Raw genomic sequence first — 19,551 nt, 5'->3', positions numbered from 1 at the left:
TGAAGGTTTAATGTGTCATGCATCTTTTTTGGCTGAACATCCCATCTCAGGCCCAAAACCAGAACTAGGAGGGACTACCAAGCAAAGCTTACCTTGAGAGGTCCTATCCCAAAGTGGCTAGGGCATTAGTCAATGGGTGCATGCCAGCTGCCCAAGAACCTACCAAGACTTTAAAGGTAACGGTTCTCTCTTCTCAAGCGTCTAAAGGGCCATCCCAAAGAGGTCCAGGTGTCAGAAAAATGTGCTCATCAGTTGCCTAGTGGTCTATTAGGACCTGCAAAGGTGATGTATTAATCAATTTGGATGTTTTTACTTTTTTGATGAAACAATGCCCAATGGGAGAAAGGGATGGTTGACTCATAAATCACAAAACAGAGAGCATGGACAAAGTCATCGGCAAGGATGTCAATGATAAAGTAAATGATGTGTAGAGTTATGTGGAGGTGATAGAACCATAGGTGGAGACTTTTTGGGATCCAATGTGAGTAAGGTGTTGATAGTGTCCTACTCAATGAGATGCATAGAGCAATACTACATAATGTAAATAAGAATGTTCATGTAACAAGGTTTCACTTGGACAGTAACCCTTACGGTGGAAATTGTTCAATTTCCCAAGGTGCCCTTTTACAAAGATGATAATCATGTAATGGAAAGGGTAGATACAACGTGGAAGGGATGCTGAGGTCGAAGACAAGAAGACAATTCTGAAACTTGGAGATACTAATGGAAGGATAGAGACCCCCTCTCAACCATGGATTTCAATGTTGAAGGAGAGACCTGATGTTGAGCTTGGTGTGGTACCAAGAGCGAAAATGAAGGATGTAATTTGATGATGAGGGTAGACTTAACACCCCTTAGCTGGAAGAGCCAAAGAAGTAACAGCCAGTTGGACACTCGGAACAATACCTCGATCTTGGGAGAGAGCTCCTATGTTGATCAAGTGTTGTAGGCAAGCCCAAATCTCAACCTTGGGAGACGGCTCCAGTGCTAGTAGTGAATCGCCAAGAAAGCAATCCACCATGCAAATGGACCTAGTGGATGAAGAAGGAAGACTTGACACCCAACTGGTAAAGTAGGGGGAGAATCAGCCACCTAGATACTCAGGACGTGTTCCTACTCGATCTTTGGAGATGGCTTCAATGCTTAATAATTGCCATAGGCATCTATGAAACTTGACCTCATGAGATGGCTCTTGTGCCAACTAAGAATGTTAAGGCACAACCACCATGGTACTGGTGCATGTAATAGAAAAATAAACAAACTAATGTAGTAGATGATGATAAATAATAAAAGAAAGATGGTTGCCATGGTAAAGGAAAATGATCCCCCAAACTCAATCTTGGAAGAGAAGATACTATCTTCATCTCCATTCTGATGGTGGCAATATTCACGTGATGGAGACAATATTCACCAAATCAATAGCTGAAAAACGAAACCTTCAGCCCAGTTAAGGACCAGTAGAAACCTACAATGTTAGTCCTGAATTGAAATATAAAACCCAACATGTAAATACATGAACCTGAATATTGAGATGCTTTTGGTATTGTGCTGAAGGGAAAAAAATGAACCACAGTGAGTGTAGATACAATGGAAAAAAAGGATGAGGCTAATGTACGAGTAAGCCTATGGTAGCCTGAACTAGCCTAGAAAACTAGCTAGAGTGCCCAGAAAAATACTGGCCTAATGCAACCTAAAGGATATCTAACCTGACAGCCTAAGGGTCGGTAACCTTGTGACCAGTAGTCAGGCATCAGCTGGAACAGCAAAAACACAGGCTAGGGTTGATGTTGAGGGGCTAGAAGAGCTGTCAAATATGAAGGCAGACTGGCGGCAGTTGCTGGAGGAGATGGTGCAGAAAATGCAGATACAACAACACAAAAACTCCACCAGATCAGGCCGGCCACAGATGGCTAGCTCCAACAGCAGCAAACTGATTGTGTCAACAGGCTAAGAACAAATGCAGTCCACCACATGATGAAGGGGAGTTGTAGAATGTCCACGGCAGCAGCTGGAGATGGAGGATTGCAGCCAGCTGATGAAGATGGCAAGCACCAAAGGGGGAAGACTGAGGATGCAAGGTATGCAAGTGACCTAGCATACTCTCTATTTATAGTGATGGAACCATCCAAAAGTGGGGGAGTTTGCTTGTGGGACACTAGAACACACTGGGTGCACTTGAGTTTTGGGGCTGTTTAATGGGATAATGAAGGCTTAATGTGTATCAAACCTTTTTTAGCTTAATAGTTGCTTGGGGAATGGAAGGCTGCATTTTTCAACCTGTTGCATTTGTCGAAGAATATTTGCGAGACTCCATGGGTGATAAATGCTCAAGCTCCTTTGCTTATACATAGCCTTCACCAAATGCCTTTCTATTGGTAGATTTTTGACACGTGTTATGGTCCATCTGACCTGCACTCAGGGTTTCCCTCCCATTGAAGATCTCATTGTTCGTAGTGATGTTTAATATCAATTGTAAATGTTAGTAAATGCGTTGCTATCACAGTATCCATAGTGCAATCAGCACCTTGAGAAATTCGCAGTTGCATCATAGCTTTAAGGACATTGTGGCGTATGGTTTGCAGTTTCTCCTTGGGATGTTTACAGCTCAGAACTTTCCATTTTTCTTAAAATGTGATTCACCTATTTACTGGCTGGTGAGATTTATATTCCTCAGTCTGCGAAATGCACAGTACTCTCATAGCTTTGGCAATAAGAAATAATAAGGCCATTGTGGCATATTGTTTGCAGTTTCCTGCTTGAAATGTTTAGTCACCTTGTTGCTGGCTGGTGATAGCTATAGCAATCAGTTAAGTCTCTCCCATTTTTCTGCATGAGATTGTGGAGATGTTTATAACAATCACTTCTCCCTCTTGGAGCTAGCAACAGCCCTTCTCTTACTGACTGACTACGCAATGGGATTTTTACAGGTTTGACTATACAGTTGATGCTAAGAGGGCTGAAAAGTTTTATCCAGAAATTCACAAATACTATCCTTCTTTACCAGATGGGGCTTTAAGAGCTGATTATGCTGGTATACGACCAAAAATTTCTGGGCCTGGTCATCCAGCTGCAGATTTCCTTCTACAGGTTTGTGAGAATTGCATCTTTAGAGGCTGCATTGGTCTATACATTTGAATGTTTGTTTCGGGGCCTCTGACCTGCTACAGATCTGAGAACTAAGTGTGTGCGCGCAGATTCCTACATGTATGCACAGCTAGCAATCAGATTTCTGCTTCGTAATGATCAAAGATCACCTCAAGGTTCATAGTGTCCTTTTCCTGATAGCTTACTTCATTTTATGTCACACCTCATAAGGAAACATTTAATATTTGACACATGAGCAACCAGATACATAGCAGGTGATGGAGGATACACATGTTAAGCATGCAGATGGTGGGTGTAATGCAGCATGCCTATCAAGCTTGTTGAATGGAAGGTGTGGGAATGTGAGGGAAGCCCTTGGAAGGGGGAGGGGAAAGGAGATTGTGACTAGTGGTTGCAGGTTGGGATTGTGCCTTGTGCAGATGGGGATAGCGTGGGGATGAGGTTCAAAAGATGCCATATGTGGATCCAGCCTGTGGAGGACACTAGTATCTCAAAAGGGGTGTGTGAGAGATGCATGACATTATCAAAACCCTAATGAATGAATTCAGCTCAGATCGGCTGAGGGGTCATGTAGGACAGTCCAGGCTGTAGTCAAAGGGGACATGCAGAATTTTTCATTGAGGAGATTGGTATCTTGCATGGTTGCATGGTTATCTGTGTTTATTGGTGGCATGTGCTGAATTCCATGCAGCTTCTTAAGCTTTCATGGTCCTTTCTCCTTACTCATTTGATTGGCTCCTAGCAGGAGATACTCTGCTTCAGAGTTTGGTGTCCTCCTGACCTCCAAAAGGCAGCGAATTCCTTATAGGCAGAAATGCTGGCGGCCAGTTCCAGGCTATTGGATTGGCTTGATAAAGGCTTGCAAGGAGATTGGAGATAAGTTTAATTGGATGGCTTGATTGGGATTGCAGACAATCCATGATGCTGTCATCCTTGGGCAACCCCGTGTTTATTCTTTTCATTGCATTTGCCAGTACCTTTGGGGTGCCTAGAGGCTATAGCTAGATTTGGTCATCCCTACAAGAGCTGCTTCAGTAGTATACTCCATTGCCTGCTTTTTTGTCTTCTTCACCTTGACAGGATTGGATGTTTGTGAAACCTGATGATTTCCAAAAAAGATCAGCTAATCAGATCTACCATAAGATGGCAGAGGACAAGATACGGGCCATTGAGAAAGCCAATAAAGCATGGCATGTCCTAAGGTTTCATGACCTACTTTTGCATTCCTTCAGTTTGGAGGGGGGCACTAGGAGCTTGAGGGGGCCAGACCCTCGTGTGTTTGGATGATGTTGTTTTCATGGATGTCAGGCTGTACAGTAAGTCAAAGGACCTGGGGTTGTGGACTGGGGACTGCTTGTGGGTAGCTTGCACAGTGGCTGGTAGCTTTCTGTTGTTACAATAATGCAGATTTTGCACTTCTAGAGCAGATGGATTTGTCTTGGTTTCATAGGTTCAAGGGTTCTTAAAAGTATTGACTTGTAGGGCATCTCCACCTATGAGCCGACTCAAACTCCACAGTCTGGGCAGATTCCAGAAATTGAAGGGTCCCAGTCTCTTCTAGTGAGCTTTGCATAGTCACATTAACGTTAGGCTGCGCTCGAAACCTGTACCTTAAAGAGGGCATGTCATGGTCCTTAATATGACTATAATGGTGTCCAGAGTTTGGTCATGTGGGGTTGCGTGTGAAGCATGAAACTTCCAATGAACAAAGTGAAACCATGATACACAGAAGGGCTGCTGTGCCTAAAGCTTTTTAGTCTTTCTAACCATGAAAATTTTTATGATGGGAAAATGTTTACTTGGGGTGATATATATGATGAGTTTTTTTTCTCTTACAGGTGCCTGATTTTCTTAAATACTTTCCATTTTTCATTTCAGGGTCCGCAAATTCATGGCATATCTGGGCTTGTCAATCTTTTTGGTATCGAGTCTCCAGGTCTTACTGCATGTTTAGCCATTGCAGACAGAGTTTGTTCCATGACTTCTTGAAGCAGTTGAATGATCATCACACAGATCTTTCAATCCTTCTGGAGAGAAGTGCAGGTAACCATTAGCAAACAATTACCGAAAATCAAAGTTTTCCTTACTAGTTATGATGCCGGTCAATAGAAGTTCATTGATTATTTTCTATGGTTTTGGCAATCAATTATCCTGGAGAGAGTTGCAGGTGACCATTTTTAGACGCATCTTGTTACAAGGATATGTCAGTAAATAGAAGCTGATTGATAATTTTGTGTTGCGGCAGCAAAACTGGTCCATAAAAAATTTTCAAAATCCCAGCAAGTTCAGTTGGCTTGCCATCTGGTGATTTAATTGTTTTCACATTTTGATGGTTCTCTGCTTTGTCATGACTAAGCTCCTAGGAAGTTTTGGTTGGATTTCAACAGGCTGAGAAGACCCAAGTCCCAGGCTGATTGTTATACATTGGCAGGCGAGTTCGGTTTTGTTCTCATGCATTTGAGGAGATAGATAAACAAAATAATGATCATCAATGGTACCTAAGGTTGATGGGAAAATGATTGGATGCAGCTATAACTGGGCATCATGAAGATAGACACACTTAGTCCGAGGTTGGAAACAAAACCTCTTAACAAGGCTAAACATTACCCTTGTTTGCAGTTTTTGATAGTCACCATGCTTTTTTAAAAGGACACATAAATCCGCAGAGGGATGATCATAGAAAAGCCTGTCAAGGACACAGTCTTACGTTTTTTTTCTTCAGCACCGTAGGTACAGTCTTAGAGGTAGGACAGCTCTTCAGGCTTTGCAAGAGAACAGCTTCATGTATGCTTTCCAGCTCTAATCACATTTCAAGCTTTAAGTTTTTCATCATTAAGCCTCCCACGGTCACCCAAAAGGACCTCTCTTACTCGAAAGGAGATGAATAAGCTAGGCTTCTCTAAGGCTTTCCTTTTAACTTCAAAGAGATTTCACCTGAGCGCATTCCTGGAAAAGATGAGCTAAGGATCCCTCTCTTCTTCCACAAAACAAACAAGCTGGTGAGATGCCTTTGAATTTGCTCAACTTTTCCTTGATAGGAAGCTTATTCATCAGAATGTGCCATAAGAACAAGTTTAACCTCTGGGACCATATCTGAAGGAGAAAGCTTTCTCCAATATTTGTGACTTTCAGAATCCAATTGGAGCTCTCTTTATTGAAATCACTTCTGTGTTTGAGCTTCATCAATGGCTTCCCTTCACGATGCTTCCAATGTGCAAGAGGATTATACATGCTAAGCACATAGGAAGTCAGCCAATCACCTTTCAAGTTGTCCAATAAGAGTGGAATCCAAGCTTCTTCTTCAGACCCAATATTAAACTCGCTAAGAATCTCATTACAAGGCTTTAAGCAGAGATTGACCTCATCCCATGAGTCAAACCACCTCCGAATGCCTTTCTCCCAGCAAGACAGTGATGTACTGGACTACTCCAACAAAGGCATTTGACCACCCTGAAATGCACTCACAGTGACCAAAATTGACAGAGCAAGTGAAGGATCACCTTTAGAACCATGTCTTCCTTTCCACTCAGCTTCCATAATACCCACCTTGCAGTTATGCACCAACCCATGCGCAATAAAGGATGCTGGAAATTTTCATGTTACCTGGGACGAGGAATAATTTATACCACCGATCCAGAGGTTTTAGCTTTTAGCCCAAGATCGGCGCCACCTGCAACCGAATGTAGCGAAATAGCCTCACTAGGCAATTATAGTTAAGCCTCATCACTCTGCAGTGTAGAGCTTCTAATCCCAGACCACCTTCTTTGGGAGAGGTCACCCGACTCCACGCAGTGGCATGCCACTGTCCATTCAAACCAAATGACCACAGAAAAGTTCGTATCAGCTACTCAGTCTTGCACCAACAAGACTGCGAAAAGGGAGGCACAGCCCTGAGCCCCAACATATGATATAAGAAGAAAGCACTGATTTAGCCGTCACCAGCCACACAAGAACATAACGAAAATTGAACCATTTTTGCAAGGATTTTGTGATAAAGCCAGTGAAAGTACTGTTTGAGAGTTGCCGACCCATAGAGGACACCCAAAGTAGCGGAAAACCTGCCCTGGCTGTATCAACTTAAATCCATACTAGAGCAACCACTGGGGATGCTCCTTCCAGCTTAAAAAGATCAGCTCTGTTTTTGTTTACTTACTATAGAACTAGAAACAATAGAGAATTCTGAATATAAGGCAAGCAGGGAGTCCACTGATACTATATTCTCAGGAGCAGATTAGAGTTATCATCAGCAAAGAATTGGGAAGGAAGATACTCACGATTGGGGATTCTCATCGCATACTAATTCCCAAACCTTGCAGCTTTATCAAGAGAGGAATTGATCATTCTACAGAAACCATCGCCAAAGCCAGCCTTCATTAAGACGCCTAAGGCAAAATCCCACCCAACCCTGTCGTATCCTTTGTCAGGCCCATATTCAGAAAAATTGCCTCTTTATCCCCATCCATTAGAAAGCATAGTCTCTTTCGACAGAAGATGCCAATGAGAAAGCATAGCCACTTTCCACAGAAGCCAATAATGCGAAGAAAAAACCTGTGCCCACAAATCTATACTGATGTGGTGTATCCGTAGCTTCATACGTTTGACAGAACCAGCGTTCAAATTCCTGCTCCGAGGGGACCATCAGCAGAAAATAGAGAAAAAACGCTGGCCATAGCCATGGAGTGCGTATCATATGCAGCTCACTCCTCTGAACCCATCAAATTCACACGTTAATAGTCGCTATGTTTTGGCTTGGCGGTGGTATCAACATGACAATGAAATTCTTTGGCCGCGATGTTCTAAAAGCGAGAAGTAGCTAGCTATGTCACCGAGAAGAAACTCAAAGAAGTAAAATTGGAAGAAACCATAGCTTACTGGATAGGTGCTAATTGGTATGCCAATGAGGAGGTCGTGAGTTTGAATCTCACATGTAGAGTAAACTAGGCGCTCCGCGCCTAGACTCGCGCCGGTGCTTCGCGCTGGGGCAGGCGCGATTTTCGTGGCGAGGGTGGGTGCTGGACGCGTGGCACCCACCCCCGCATTTCTTTGTGGGGAGGTTGGGGACTGCCATGTGGCACTCGGCCCCAACCTCCCCTTAACTAATAGTAAAGATGGGTTATTAGGGGGTTACCCACGCGCCCTCCCCAAGGGGTGGGGGGAGTGGGTCACAACTTTTGCATGGGTTACTCCATGTCTCAAGATGGTGCGCTACTCTCAGCTGTTGATCCCATGTCTCACCTCCATGTGGGATCGTGAGGAGGATAGCCTAGCTCGAGCTAGCAGTCCAAATCATACGAGTACAAGGCCTCTCAAAATAGTCTAGGGGGCATGGACAAGAGAAGCCATAGTATGCCTTCATTTAGGTTTGAAGGAAAAACCTTAATATACTTCAATATGTACTCCCAATTAATTGCTTTGCCTTTTATCGCATACTAATTCTATTGCTAGGAAATTGCCTTGCCACCACATGAAGGCAATTTAATAGCCTTCTCACTTGCACCTTACATGAAAGGAAAAGGCAGCCATGCAAAGAGCCTTGAGATGCTTGAAAGCCACATGGGATCAATGTGCGTGCCTAAGAGTTTGAAAAGATCAATTAGACTTGAGTAGTTTACTTAGGTGTCTACAATTTTGGTACAATTGTTTTGAGTCTTGAGCATGCATCCTCATTCTAGATTTGTTCCTTTGAAGCATTAAGGATGAAATTTTACCTTGCTTGCTCTCCCTTGATTGTTGCCCTTCTTTGTGGTGGACAATGGAATTATCTAGTCAAATTCACAGTTTATTAGTGTGTTTTGTGATTTTTCAATCCCTTGTGTTCCCTCGAGTGGGCGCCCTCAATGTTTGGACATGACTTTGGTGCAATTGATTTTCTTCAATATTGAGGCAATATTGGTGGTTATACTGTCCTTTGTCTTTCTTGATTGCTCTTTTACAATGCTTGTAGGGTTTTTTTACCAATTTCTTAATTGTCATTTCATTTTCAATCTCTCAGGCTTGACAAAGCATATTGTTTCAAAATATTGTTGCCCTGTTCCATAGCTTACTTGATGCTTGTAAAAGAGGGAAAACATAGTTGCTGTACTCTTTTCAAATTTCATATCTTGATAATGCCAACTTTGATGACGATTTTTTGTATTTTGTAAATTTTTGTAGGCTACGAGATTAGCTATTTCAGTAAAGTGGATCTACATTCTTTAATATTGTATGATACAATAAATATAATTACAGGTACACTAAGAATCAACATTATATGAGGATAAAATAAGAAGTAGCTTGTGAAATTTGAGAGATTATTGAAAATGCATGTACTATTTCTCCTAGCATTTGAGAGTATGAAAGCTAGGACTACTTTTTACAAAAGGTTTTGAAGGGTCCTAGGATTGTTTTGATTGATTATCAGACCTTAAGGATGGCATGGTTGATCTAGTACATTTTGATATTGAAAGAGCTATTCATATTTTCCTACTTAAAGTGAGAAAGCATTTTTGACCCAAAGATGACATGTTAGTATATGTGGATAATGGTTACATGATCATTGAAGACAAGTGTTGGAATATACGTTTACATTGAAGCTCATAGTAGGCAATCATTGATCAAGTATGGTGACAAGAATGACCAAGTTGTTGAATGTGTTTCTGAAGGCCTTCTAATGGAAGTTGATCACCTAAATTTTCACCATAAAGAGGTGATTCATGGTATCGTCCTATGTTCTTGATATGCTTATTGTGAATCTCGATTATGTATGCATAAAATGAGTTAAATTGCAATGTATCTATTGAAAGCATGTTTTGATATTACGAATCAATTAATTTTTTCTAAGTATGGTTGCACATAGTTATTGTATCATACAACCAAGGATCAAAATAGAAAGATATGTATATACAGAAAACTTGGTTTTGAAGGCATTTGCTTGGCTCATAAATTGCTTATGCTTGCCTTATAGATTATTATTGTTTCGACAATAATTATGTCCACTTATGGAGGTAAGTTAGCATCAAATTATTCAAATATAAGATTGCTCCACTTATTGCATTATAATAGCACCATGTATATTTTATACCTATTATTGTTAGTTTTATTATCATGTGGAGAGCCTAATGTTGTAGATACTAAATTGAAAAAATGTTTGTATTACATAAAGGAGAAGTAGAAGATGCAAATATGGTGTACTTGGATGCAAAAGTATGTATTTTTATTTTTGGGAGGTTGGGGTAGGACTACGTGTGTAGTGGGGGAGGGGATATGTGAGGTGGTGAGAAACGTAGAATACATAATGTTGACTTATTTTGATGGTGTATAGTAGGGTTGTGTGTATCGCAATAGTTATATTTTCACGTTTATGAGATGTAGTTGGTGCATGATGTATATTTTTGTTTCTTTGGACAATTATGCTTATAAGCGATGGTTGTATGGGTTGAAACACCTCAATTGATTGAAGAGCCTAAATAGTTAGTCATATTAACAAATATACACGATCATGTCTTCTTAGCACTAGTCTTGTACCAAAATCTTATCATTTTGAAAACTTTACTTGTAATGATCCATTTATGATTCACAAAATTTTGAGCAACTTTATGAAATTATAACATTAGTGAGGTTGATGGGTAGAACAAAGAATACATAATTGTCATTACTTATATCAAATAAGAAATATTAGTTAAAAATTATGTATAATTAGTTTGACCCTTAGATGGCGCAACTTTAGATGCGGATAACAAATCAAAAGCAATACCAGTTTTGAATGTGTGAACAAATAATAATTTGTTTGATAGATTCATTGGTTAGAAAAATGACATGTTTATTATATGAATGATGTAATCTATTTAACTAATTTGAAATATATGAGGTTAAAATTTTGAAGGATCAACCCAAAGTAGTTTTGGCAGTGTCAAATCAATATTATGGTATTGTTAATTCTCTTGAATACTCAATAACGTCCTACAACATTAAACTGTTCAGGTAGAACCAATGTTAAATTATAAGTACATGCTTCCAAAAGAAGCATTGAGACATTGAAAGTTTGTAGGTGCCTTATTGTGAAGGAAATTGGATGTTAGGTTAGCAAGTGGATTGAGATCTATATGAAAAAATGTTTAATCATGCTTTAGTTCAAGTTCTTTGTTGTACCTTGAATTGATCAATGCTAGGCTTATGATCTTAAGCTTTATTTCTTCTTCATGAACTCTTAAAAGAACAAAATTAGGTGAATTAGGATAAATATTTGTTGATGCTCCTAACTAGCAGGGGACTTTGTGACATTGTTTTGTTTTGTCACTAGCAATCTTGTTATAGTGTATTAGAAGATTTGGAAGATTTTTGGGATTTGCAAGGTGAGTGTGCCCATAAAGGTTCTAGTAATTTTGGGCATGAACCAATGATAAGAGAACCTAATTGTTAGCCATATCGGTAGGTATATGTATGCACTCTTTGCATGTCTATACTCACATATACAAAGGAATTGTCAAAGATGTAGTATCAAGGCCTTTTAAACCTAAGTACATATATAGAATCTTGTGGTATAAAGCAAAAACATAAATTTTCAAAGGCAATAATACTCCTTTGTATAGTATTAGAGTAAGAATCTAGAACCTAATTAATTTATAGTGGAAGTTTGTAGAGCATAAGAGTATATCCCATCTTTCAAAGTATTTTCGAGTAACATCCTTTGCTTTAAAATGTAAATAAATAGGCCCCTCTTTTGGTGCAGTACATGGTACTGTTATGAACTTGGAATAATAGATTTAGAGCTATATTCCATTGCTCTAAATTGTTTCCAAGCAAAATCATGTGCTTTTAAGTAGAAACATGTGACACGTGAGATTTGCAACATCGGTTGGTGCTATTTTAAATCTAGAAATACTTTATAATACTTCTAAGTGTAACAAGTTATAGTATAAGGTTAATAATTGAACAACTACTTAGTTCAAAGTGAAAACAATTATTACTCTAAAGCTATATCATAGTGCATTAAAAGTAGAGATCGATGGTGTAAAGTGGACATTTGTAGTGCTTTAAGCTATATTGCATGCCTTCATTATTGTGTAATAGTGTTCTCAAATACATTGTAAGTGCAATAGTGTTATGTTTCAAAGTAGACAATGTAGTTCTCTACTCCTTGTTAGTAATGGATCATAGCTTGAAAGTATTGTTAAGAGTGTTTAAATAGTGCTTTAAAATATGTAACATTGTTGATTTTTATATGTAATTATGTTTATATGGCAAACTCAACTCCAACTCTTTCCAATGGTTGCACACTAGACATTAAATTATCTAAATGATACTTTGAAGGGTTGAAACCATTTTTTATGCATAAATAGAAGGGCCAATATACATGTGCATCTCATTTGTGAATGGTTCTTTTTAAGGATGCGATGAATCACGTGCACCATCCCCAATTTAGACTTTGCTCACCATCTTGCAAATGTGATTGTCATGTTTGTGGAGTTGCTAAGCTAACCTCTTGCAGTAGTATCCAATGTGAATATGAAAATGTGACCTATATTTCGAAATTGACATTATTTGAAGGATACAACCACCATCCGTATGAGTATTTGGTTGGTGTGTGCAATGATTGTGGCATTAAGAAGTTGAATATATGTAATAATGAAATATCTAAAACAAATAACTTACACCACTACAAAATTCATGGAGGCTATAGAAACATGTATTGATGAGGATGGGAAAAATAAGACAAAAAATGATATAATGGTTATAAAAATTTCATGTAAGAACTTTGTCAACTTGTTTCAAACACTTTCTAAATTCATGAAGCAAAGCTTTATATGGAAATGGTAAGTTGAGGGATTCAAGGACTATCTAATGAGATTTCCTTAAAGATATAGTGGTCTCAATGGTAGACTTTACTAAGAATCTCTCTTTCAAAGAGCAAAATAAAATTCAATCTACACATTGGCATTCAACTTTTCACTAAAAATTCATACGTTTGCATGATGACTAGGGAGGTGAAGAAGAATTCTCATTCTACATATCAGATGATAAGATTCAGAACAATTTATTTGAGTGATCTTCCTACTTGTCATTTGATGCATAGCTGAAAGTAAAGGGCATATATTGTAACAACTTTGGTTTTGGCCTGATGGAATGGCATAAGAACAAAACATTTGTTCTACTTTATTGCAAGGCTTTGATCGCACATTATTACAAATGACATGGAATTTCTTTTCTTTTAGCTATGGAAAGCGGGCACATGATGGATATATGTAGCTATCAAGAGTGCACTCACTCACGGACAAGTAAAGGTAGGTATTGCCTCTCTCAAAGTTAGGCTTAATGTTGTGCAAATTTTAAGAGTTAAATGCTTGCAATCATTAGAGCGCATAGATAATTTGAAGAATAAAGTATCTTTGGAAATTAAACTTAGTGATTTGTGCAAATTGTGCAAGAGGCATCCCAAACTCTATACCATCCCATTGTGTCAATAATTATTCAAATATAGATTCTTTTGCCCTATGCCTAGGATGTTGTCTTGATTTTGTGAGTTGTGAATTGAACATAGGTGGAGAAAATGCATTGACGAATCCCATGTGAGAGAATGGGAATATTACCATTTTTGTATTTGATGATATAAACAATAGGGATTATGAGGCGGATAATAATGAAAATGCCATCTGTCAAGGATGTTGTCTTGATTTTGTGAGTTGTGAATTGAACATAGGTGGAGAAAATGCATTGACCAATCCCATGTGAGAGAATGGGAATATTACAATTTTTGTATTTGATGATATAAACAATAGGGATTATGAGGTGGATAATAATGAAAATGCCATCTGTCAGTTTGAAAATCCTCAATATGTTAGCCTCCATGGTGCTTTGCTAAAAGGCCATTGTAGAGTAGATAAATAATCAAGGAAGTTGAAGGTCAAATAAATGTATATAAGGTCACATTAGATATGCATGTGCATGAAGCTATATAGAATAGCATACCACTTTAGCTATAATTTTTGCAACAAACTACTAATTATATATAAAATTAGAGCTTCTTTAGCACACTTTTTAGAATGCAAATTGAATTAGCTAAAAATTTGAAAGTTCGCTTGGAGTACTCATGTTTTTTCTTGCAATTCATCCTTTGGCTTGCCTATTAGTATTGATATTTTTGTATGGGTGTTTGTCACATTTTTGTGAGGTAATCTTGAGTACCCCATTTTTAGATGGCATACAATATTCCTTGAAGTGGTTCTTGAATAATAGACTAAGCAATGCCTAAACTTTTGTGTCACAATTTGATATGAATTTGATATTCATTTGTTAAAACTTGGATAGGTGATTACATCGTCTACTAGACCTTGATACAAAATAGCAAAAAGAGTGCATCTAGAAATAATGCACATAAACACATTTGTATAAACATATCAGCATAGAGCTTAAGCGTCATCTCTAGACATAGAATGGTGACTATATATAACTTGTATTAACTTGGTTGCCTATTATATTCTGCTCTCCATCTAATAATCCATTCATTCTTGTAGTCATGCCAACAAGATAGAGGGTGTGAACAAGTGTAAGGTTTGAAATTTTAGCTACAAGCCATTGCTTTCACTAGTGACACATTGACACGTAGGTAGGATTGCATTTCATGTCTGTGCATGAAGCTTCTACATGATGATTGTAGCATCCTATGAATCCCATAAAAGTCTTGGATCCAATCTTCACAACCAACAATGTGCTTGTAACATTGTATGTCGTTTGCCTTGATCAAAAGTTATGCAATTTACTTTTGTTGTTGGCTTCATCAACTAAGATTTCTTTCCTTCTTTTCACTGAACCTCTTAGGAGTAGATTTTTTAAAACCTTTCATGCCTCTTAGAGAAGGTTGTTGAAATTAGTCCCATTGCCTTGTCATGTATGCACCATGTCCAAAAAAGATATCCAATTATCCAAAGCGCTAGTCTAAGAAAGCATTTGTATCTAACTGATGTGCTTTCTTGGCATCGGTCAGGTTAGATCCCCCCTTTGTATCTCCACATGTTACTTGGAATTCTTCCACATCATCTACATGGTTGCCATCCTTTCTACCGGTTGCAAGAGATGGTCCTTTTGTATCTCCATGTGCCATTTGAACGTATGTCAAATTTTGATATTATAGATTAACAAATTTAATACATAAGAAAACGTCCATTCAAAATACACATTTTATAGATAAAACACAAAAAAAATTAAATGGCCAAGCTTACAAGAATAAAACAGAGGGCAAAGGATACATTTAGCAATATGAAATGATATCATTTCCCTTTGTGTTTTCATTACAACATGAAGCCATGTGGCCTATGAAGTTTTACAAAAATATCATAGTATTCTTCTTGGTAGAAGGAGGTTAATCAAGAAGCATTCTTTGGAGAACCATATAAGAAATGGGGGGAGTAAGACTAGATGGTGAGCTTCTTGCGTGCAAATCGTTTATTCATAGAAAAAATAGATGTAACAGGTTGTGTTTTATTACTAGTTAAGGTTTGTGTGTTTTTCTGCTTATTCCTTCCTATTGCATTTGGTTTTAGTTGTGAATTTGTATATACATATAAAGTGTGATATCATGGATAAAGGATGCACTATATTTACTGTCAATTGTATCAACAATCTCTTTTTGATATGACAATCAAGTGAATCTTAACAAGTGTAGGAATTGATATCAAATTCTTGTTTATCATTTGAATATATAGTGCATCTCAAAGTGTGAAAGTACTGTCATTAACAATAACCTTAACACTATTTTACTGACCCCTTTAATGATACAAAATGAGTTATTGGGGCATGTGACAATACTACCCTTAGGAAAAGGCACAAGAGAAGTAAGGAAAATGCATTGTGAAGTAATGTGCTTAGTGGAACTACTATCAAAGTACCACCCATTTGAATGCACTATAGGCATGTAAGAACCATCTAATAAAGGGTCATAATTGTATTGGACACTAAATGTTAATTCTACATTGCATATTTTGAAATAGAAGGAGAGGCATCTTTAACATTCATAGTAGCCTCTTTGTTCTTAGACTCTTTTATAGCTAATTTAAGATATTCCTTAATAATAAGATGTCTTGCCTTCTTCCAATACCTACAAAAGCTTCTACTCTAAATTTTCTTCTCATTCTTATTGGTCTTCTTTGTTAGAACATGATCTCTAGATTTTTGCTTATTAGTAGAAAATATAGCTTTTCCTTTACCTTTTGGACTAGCCATAAAAGCTTGATACATAGCACACATTATGGACCTACTTTGTTGAGATTAGTTTTGAAAAAGAAAACCATATCCTCAAATGACAGAGCATTGTCATTCATCATCAATAGAAGAGTAGACACAGAGTAGACATAAAATTCCGATAGGAATCAAGAAGACAATTGAGAACAATCTACATAATTGATGTGTCTAGTAGAATCTCATCTACAAATTTTAATCATCAATTGGAGAGTAGATGTAAAACTTTGATAAAAATAAAAAAAGACAATTAACAATGATCTACACAAGTGAAGTACTTGATTAAATATCATTTGCACAACAATTAGTTGTTCCATAAGGTCTTTTATCTTTCGTAAAAAACTATCCATAATGTGAGCTTCATCCATGTGTTCACTCTCTAATTGCTTATGCAAGTAAGCAATACATGCCTCATTTCTTCCTTGATACAAATTTGCAAGTGTATCCCAAGCCTCTTTAGATTTCATGTATGAGTGAATGTGCAAGGTCATGGTATGTTTAAAAGATAATGCAATCAAGACATGGGTTTTTGCATCTCTACCATTCTAATGAATATGCTCAACATTAGGTCCGTACTCTAGCATTAATTGTAGTAGTATTAAAACCTACAACATCCTCCACGTGACTTGTTTCTATTACACTTGCACCTTCCACAACCACAATAGGATGTACATAAAATCTCTACACAATGTTCCATAACCCTTTTGCAACAAATACACAACATATCATGTAAGCCTGTAGTGGATCAAAGCTTCCATCCAACTTACCTAATAGCCAACATATAGAATACATAATTGTTGCTAGCCATAGACATTGACTCTTTTGAGGCAAAAGTTGTCAACCTAAAGGAAAAACTACAAATGACATATGATGTAAGCCTATAGTGGATCAATGCTTCCATCCAACTTATCTACAATAGCCAACATTCAGAATACATAATTGTTGCTAGCCACCATAGACATTGACTCTTTTGAGGCAAAAGTTGTCAGCATAGAGGAAAATCTACATAAGACCAACCTATGCTATGTTGCATAGTATGAAGTGGATTATAAAAGGCCTTGCAAAAATGAATGCTATAAAAAATTTTTCATGAAAGGATGAAATAGACATCATAATACTAGTATCAGTATAAATAGAGCTCTAAATGATAACATCAACAAACTTTTGAATGCTCACCAAGTCTTGTCTGGCTTGAAGGAGATGAAGTGGGGGGTATTTAGGATCTTCCTAAGAAGTCTCTCTAATGCCAAGTATTGGATTTAGGGTTGCAAGTATGCATACACATGGCTCAAAGAAGAAGCTTGAGATTACACAACACAAAGTGTATTGAGAAATATCAATGTAGAATGTTTACAAGACTATGCCACCCTTAGAGTATGTAGGCGTATATACAAAGTCAAGGAAAAATCACTTCCTAGTGAGGGAAAAAGTTTTTATGGCAATTTTAAGTGTATTCCCACCCATAAATACCACAATATTGTAACAATATATAATGATTGGGATTGGTTGAGGTAATCATATATATTTGATTCTTTTATGTCGATATTTTCTATATGTCTTCCATTAGTTCTTAAGCTTATATGTATTTTCTAGATCTATCAAATGGATGTTTTAAACAATAATATAAAATGGAAAGAACACCCTACCTTCAAGTCCATTCTTGATATTTCTTATGGAAAGGTTGATTTATGTAACGTGCATAGACTATGTCACTCTATTTTAAAACATATCATGCTTAAACATGGTTTCTTGGAATTTAAAGCTAGAGATAAGGATATGCCAAGTGTGGAGATTCAAGTGGTCATGCTAGAATTATAAAAGCCTTGAAAAAAATAAGGATTTAAAACTATAAGTGAGGGATGAGAGCTAATAGATTTATCTTCAAGCTATCAAAGGAGGTGGAGTAGCAAGAAGTATAATAATGAAGTATAATTTGATCTATAGTAAAATGCAATTAATATTCATGCAAAAGATGGTATTACAAGTGAACAAAATGCAAGGTGTGGGCATCCATTCATAAAACTTATGTAACTTATACTATGGCCCAAGAAGATTGGAATCAACTTTATCACATAAGGTTGAAAGAAACATAATACTTTTTGAGAAAAACATAGAATCCATGCCAACAAATCATGTTGCAACCTTTTCTTCACAAACATGTAGTTATTTTGTTAATGATGTAGGGATAGTGCTATAATATTACTAGCTTATGGGGCAGACTTCCAAAAATATAAGAGTATAATGTTAGTTCACTAAGAGGTGTTTATTTGAAGTAAGTGTATCACATGGATTCATCAGGAATTAATTTGATAAGGTTTGGGTAAATTTTGAGGACTAAACTTAAAGAAGGGGGTTTTCCTTACACATTGAAAGAATTTCTAAAAGTTTCTTAAGAAAGCGGGGTGATTTTATTACATCATACCATCTAAGTAAAGCTGTTACTAAAATACCCCTTGAACACACATAATATGTAGGGTATTTCATCGTTGCATCCTTGACATTAGTATTGTCATGGATTATGCAATAATTATGGTTGGTAAAACCAACATAGTAATTGTGTTTAACTTGCAATTTAAGCCTTGATAGCTATATTAAAAGTTAATGATATAATAAAGATAAAATTTTGGTCGATAAAACATAAATGCATTTTGTTTGCAATGATAAAAATTACTAATTGTGTTTAACTTGCAATTTAAGCCTTGATCTCTATAGCTATGTTAAAAGCTAATTATATATTAAAGATAAAATGCAAAAGACACTTATGGCCATCATGTAAACCTTATTCTTTTACATTGCATTGATGGACCAAAAGATTATGTGAGTAGCTAGCAATTATTTTCTTCAAAGAGTACCTTAATCTCAAAAAATGGATCATGATTTGGTAACAAGGTCCTCAACTAGAGAGGCACTTGATCACATGGTGCAATATACTTTTATATAGATATATGTGGATACCCATAATTTCTATCTATAAATAGCCATTTCAGGCAATCAAAACTCAATTTTGGTACTTAAGATTTCAATGTTAGGCGATCATTATGATTTTGGGTCTAAAAATGACCCTACTTTTCACTTGATTTGCTCAACGATCCATATTTTTAGCCTAAAGAGCACAAAATTGCCTAAAATAAAAACGTTAGTAGCTAGATCCATCCATGTTAATGATGGTAGATTGTGTATGCTAGGACTTTTGCATCAATTTGTTGGTCATAAGAAGACAATTGTTCCGACTATGTG

General features: G+C 37.2%; 1 protein-coding gene across 4 annotated transcripts in view; it reads left to right on the top strand.

Annotated features, from left to right (window-relative positions):
* Positions 1-9,862, top strand: part of LOC148038449 (uncharacterized) — a 45,813-nt gene extending 35,951 nt beyond the window's left edge. Inside the window, exons 4-6 of one of the 4 annotated variants that reach the window (XR_015689594.1) lie at positions 2,928-3,087; positions 4,984-5,148; positions 9,259-9,862. Coding sequence is in view for 2 of the 4 variants with exons in the window: in XM_087672201.1 (XP_087528327.1) it covers positions 2,928-3,087; positions 4,984-5,094 (271 nt within the window). In the remaining 2 variants the exon portion in view is untranslated. Of the gene's footprint in view, positions 1-2,927; positions 3,088-3,194; positions 3,261-4,983; positions 8,393-9,258 lie in introns of those variants that run through there. The other 3 variants (XR_015689601.1, XM_087672216.1, XM_087672201.1) reach the window with 3 other exon arrangements.
* Positions 9,863-19,551: the final 9,689 nt, after the last annotated feature.

This window comes from Lygodium microphyllum, chromosome 3 (assembly GCF_053477565.2).
Source record: "Lygodium microphyllum isolate KBCC chromosome 3, Lygodium_microphyllum_v1.1.10, whole genome shotgun sequence".
Classification (NCBI taxonomy): Eukaryota; Viridiplantae; Streptophyta; class Polypodiopsida; order Schizaeales; family Lygodiaceae; genus Lygodium; species Lygodium microphyllum.
The sequence above is the reverse complement of the archived record's forward strand: the minus strand, read 5'-3'. Positions and strand labels throughout refer to the sequence as shown.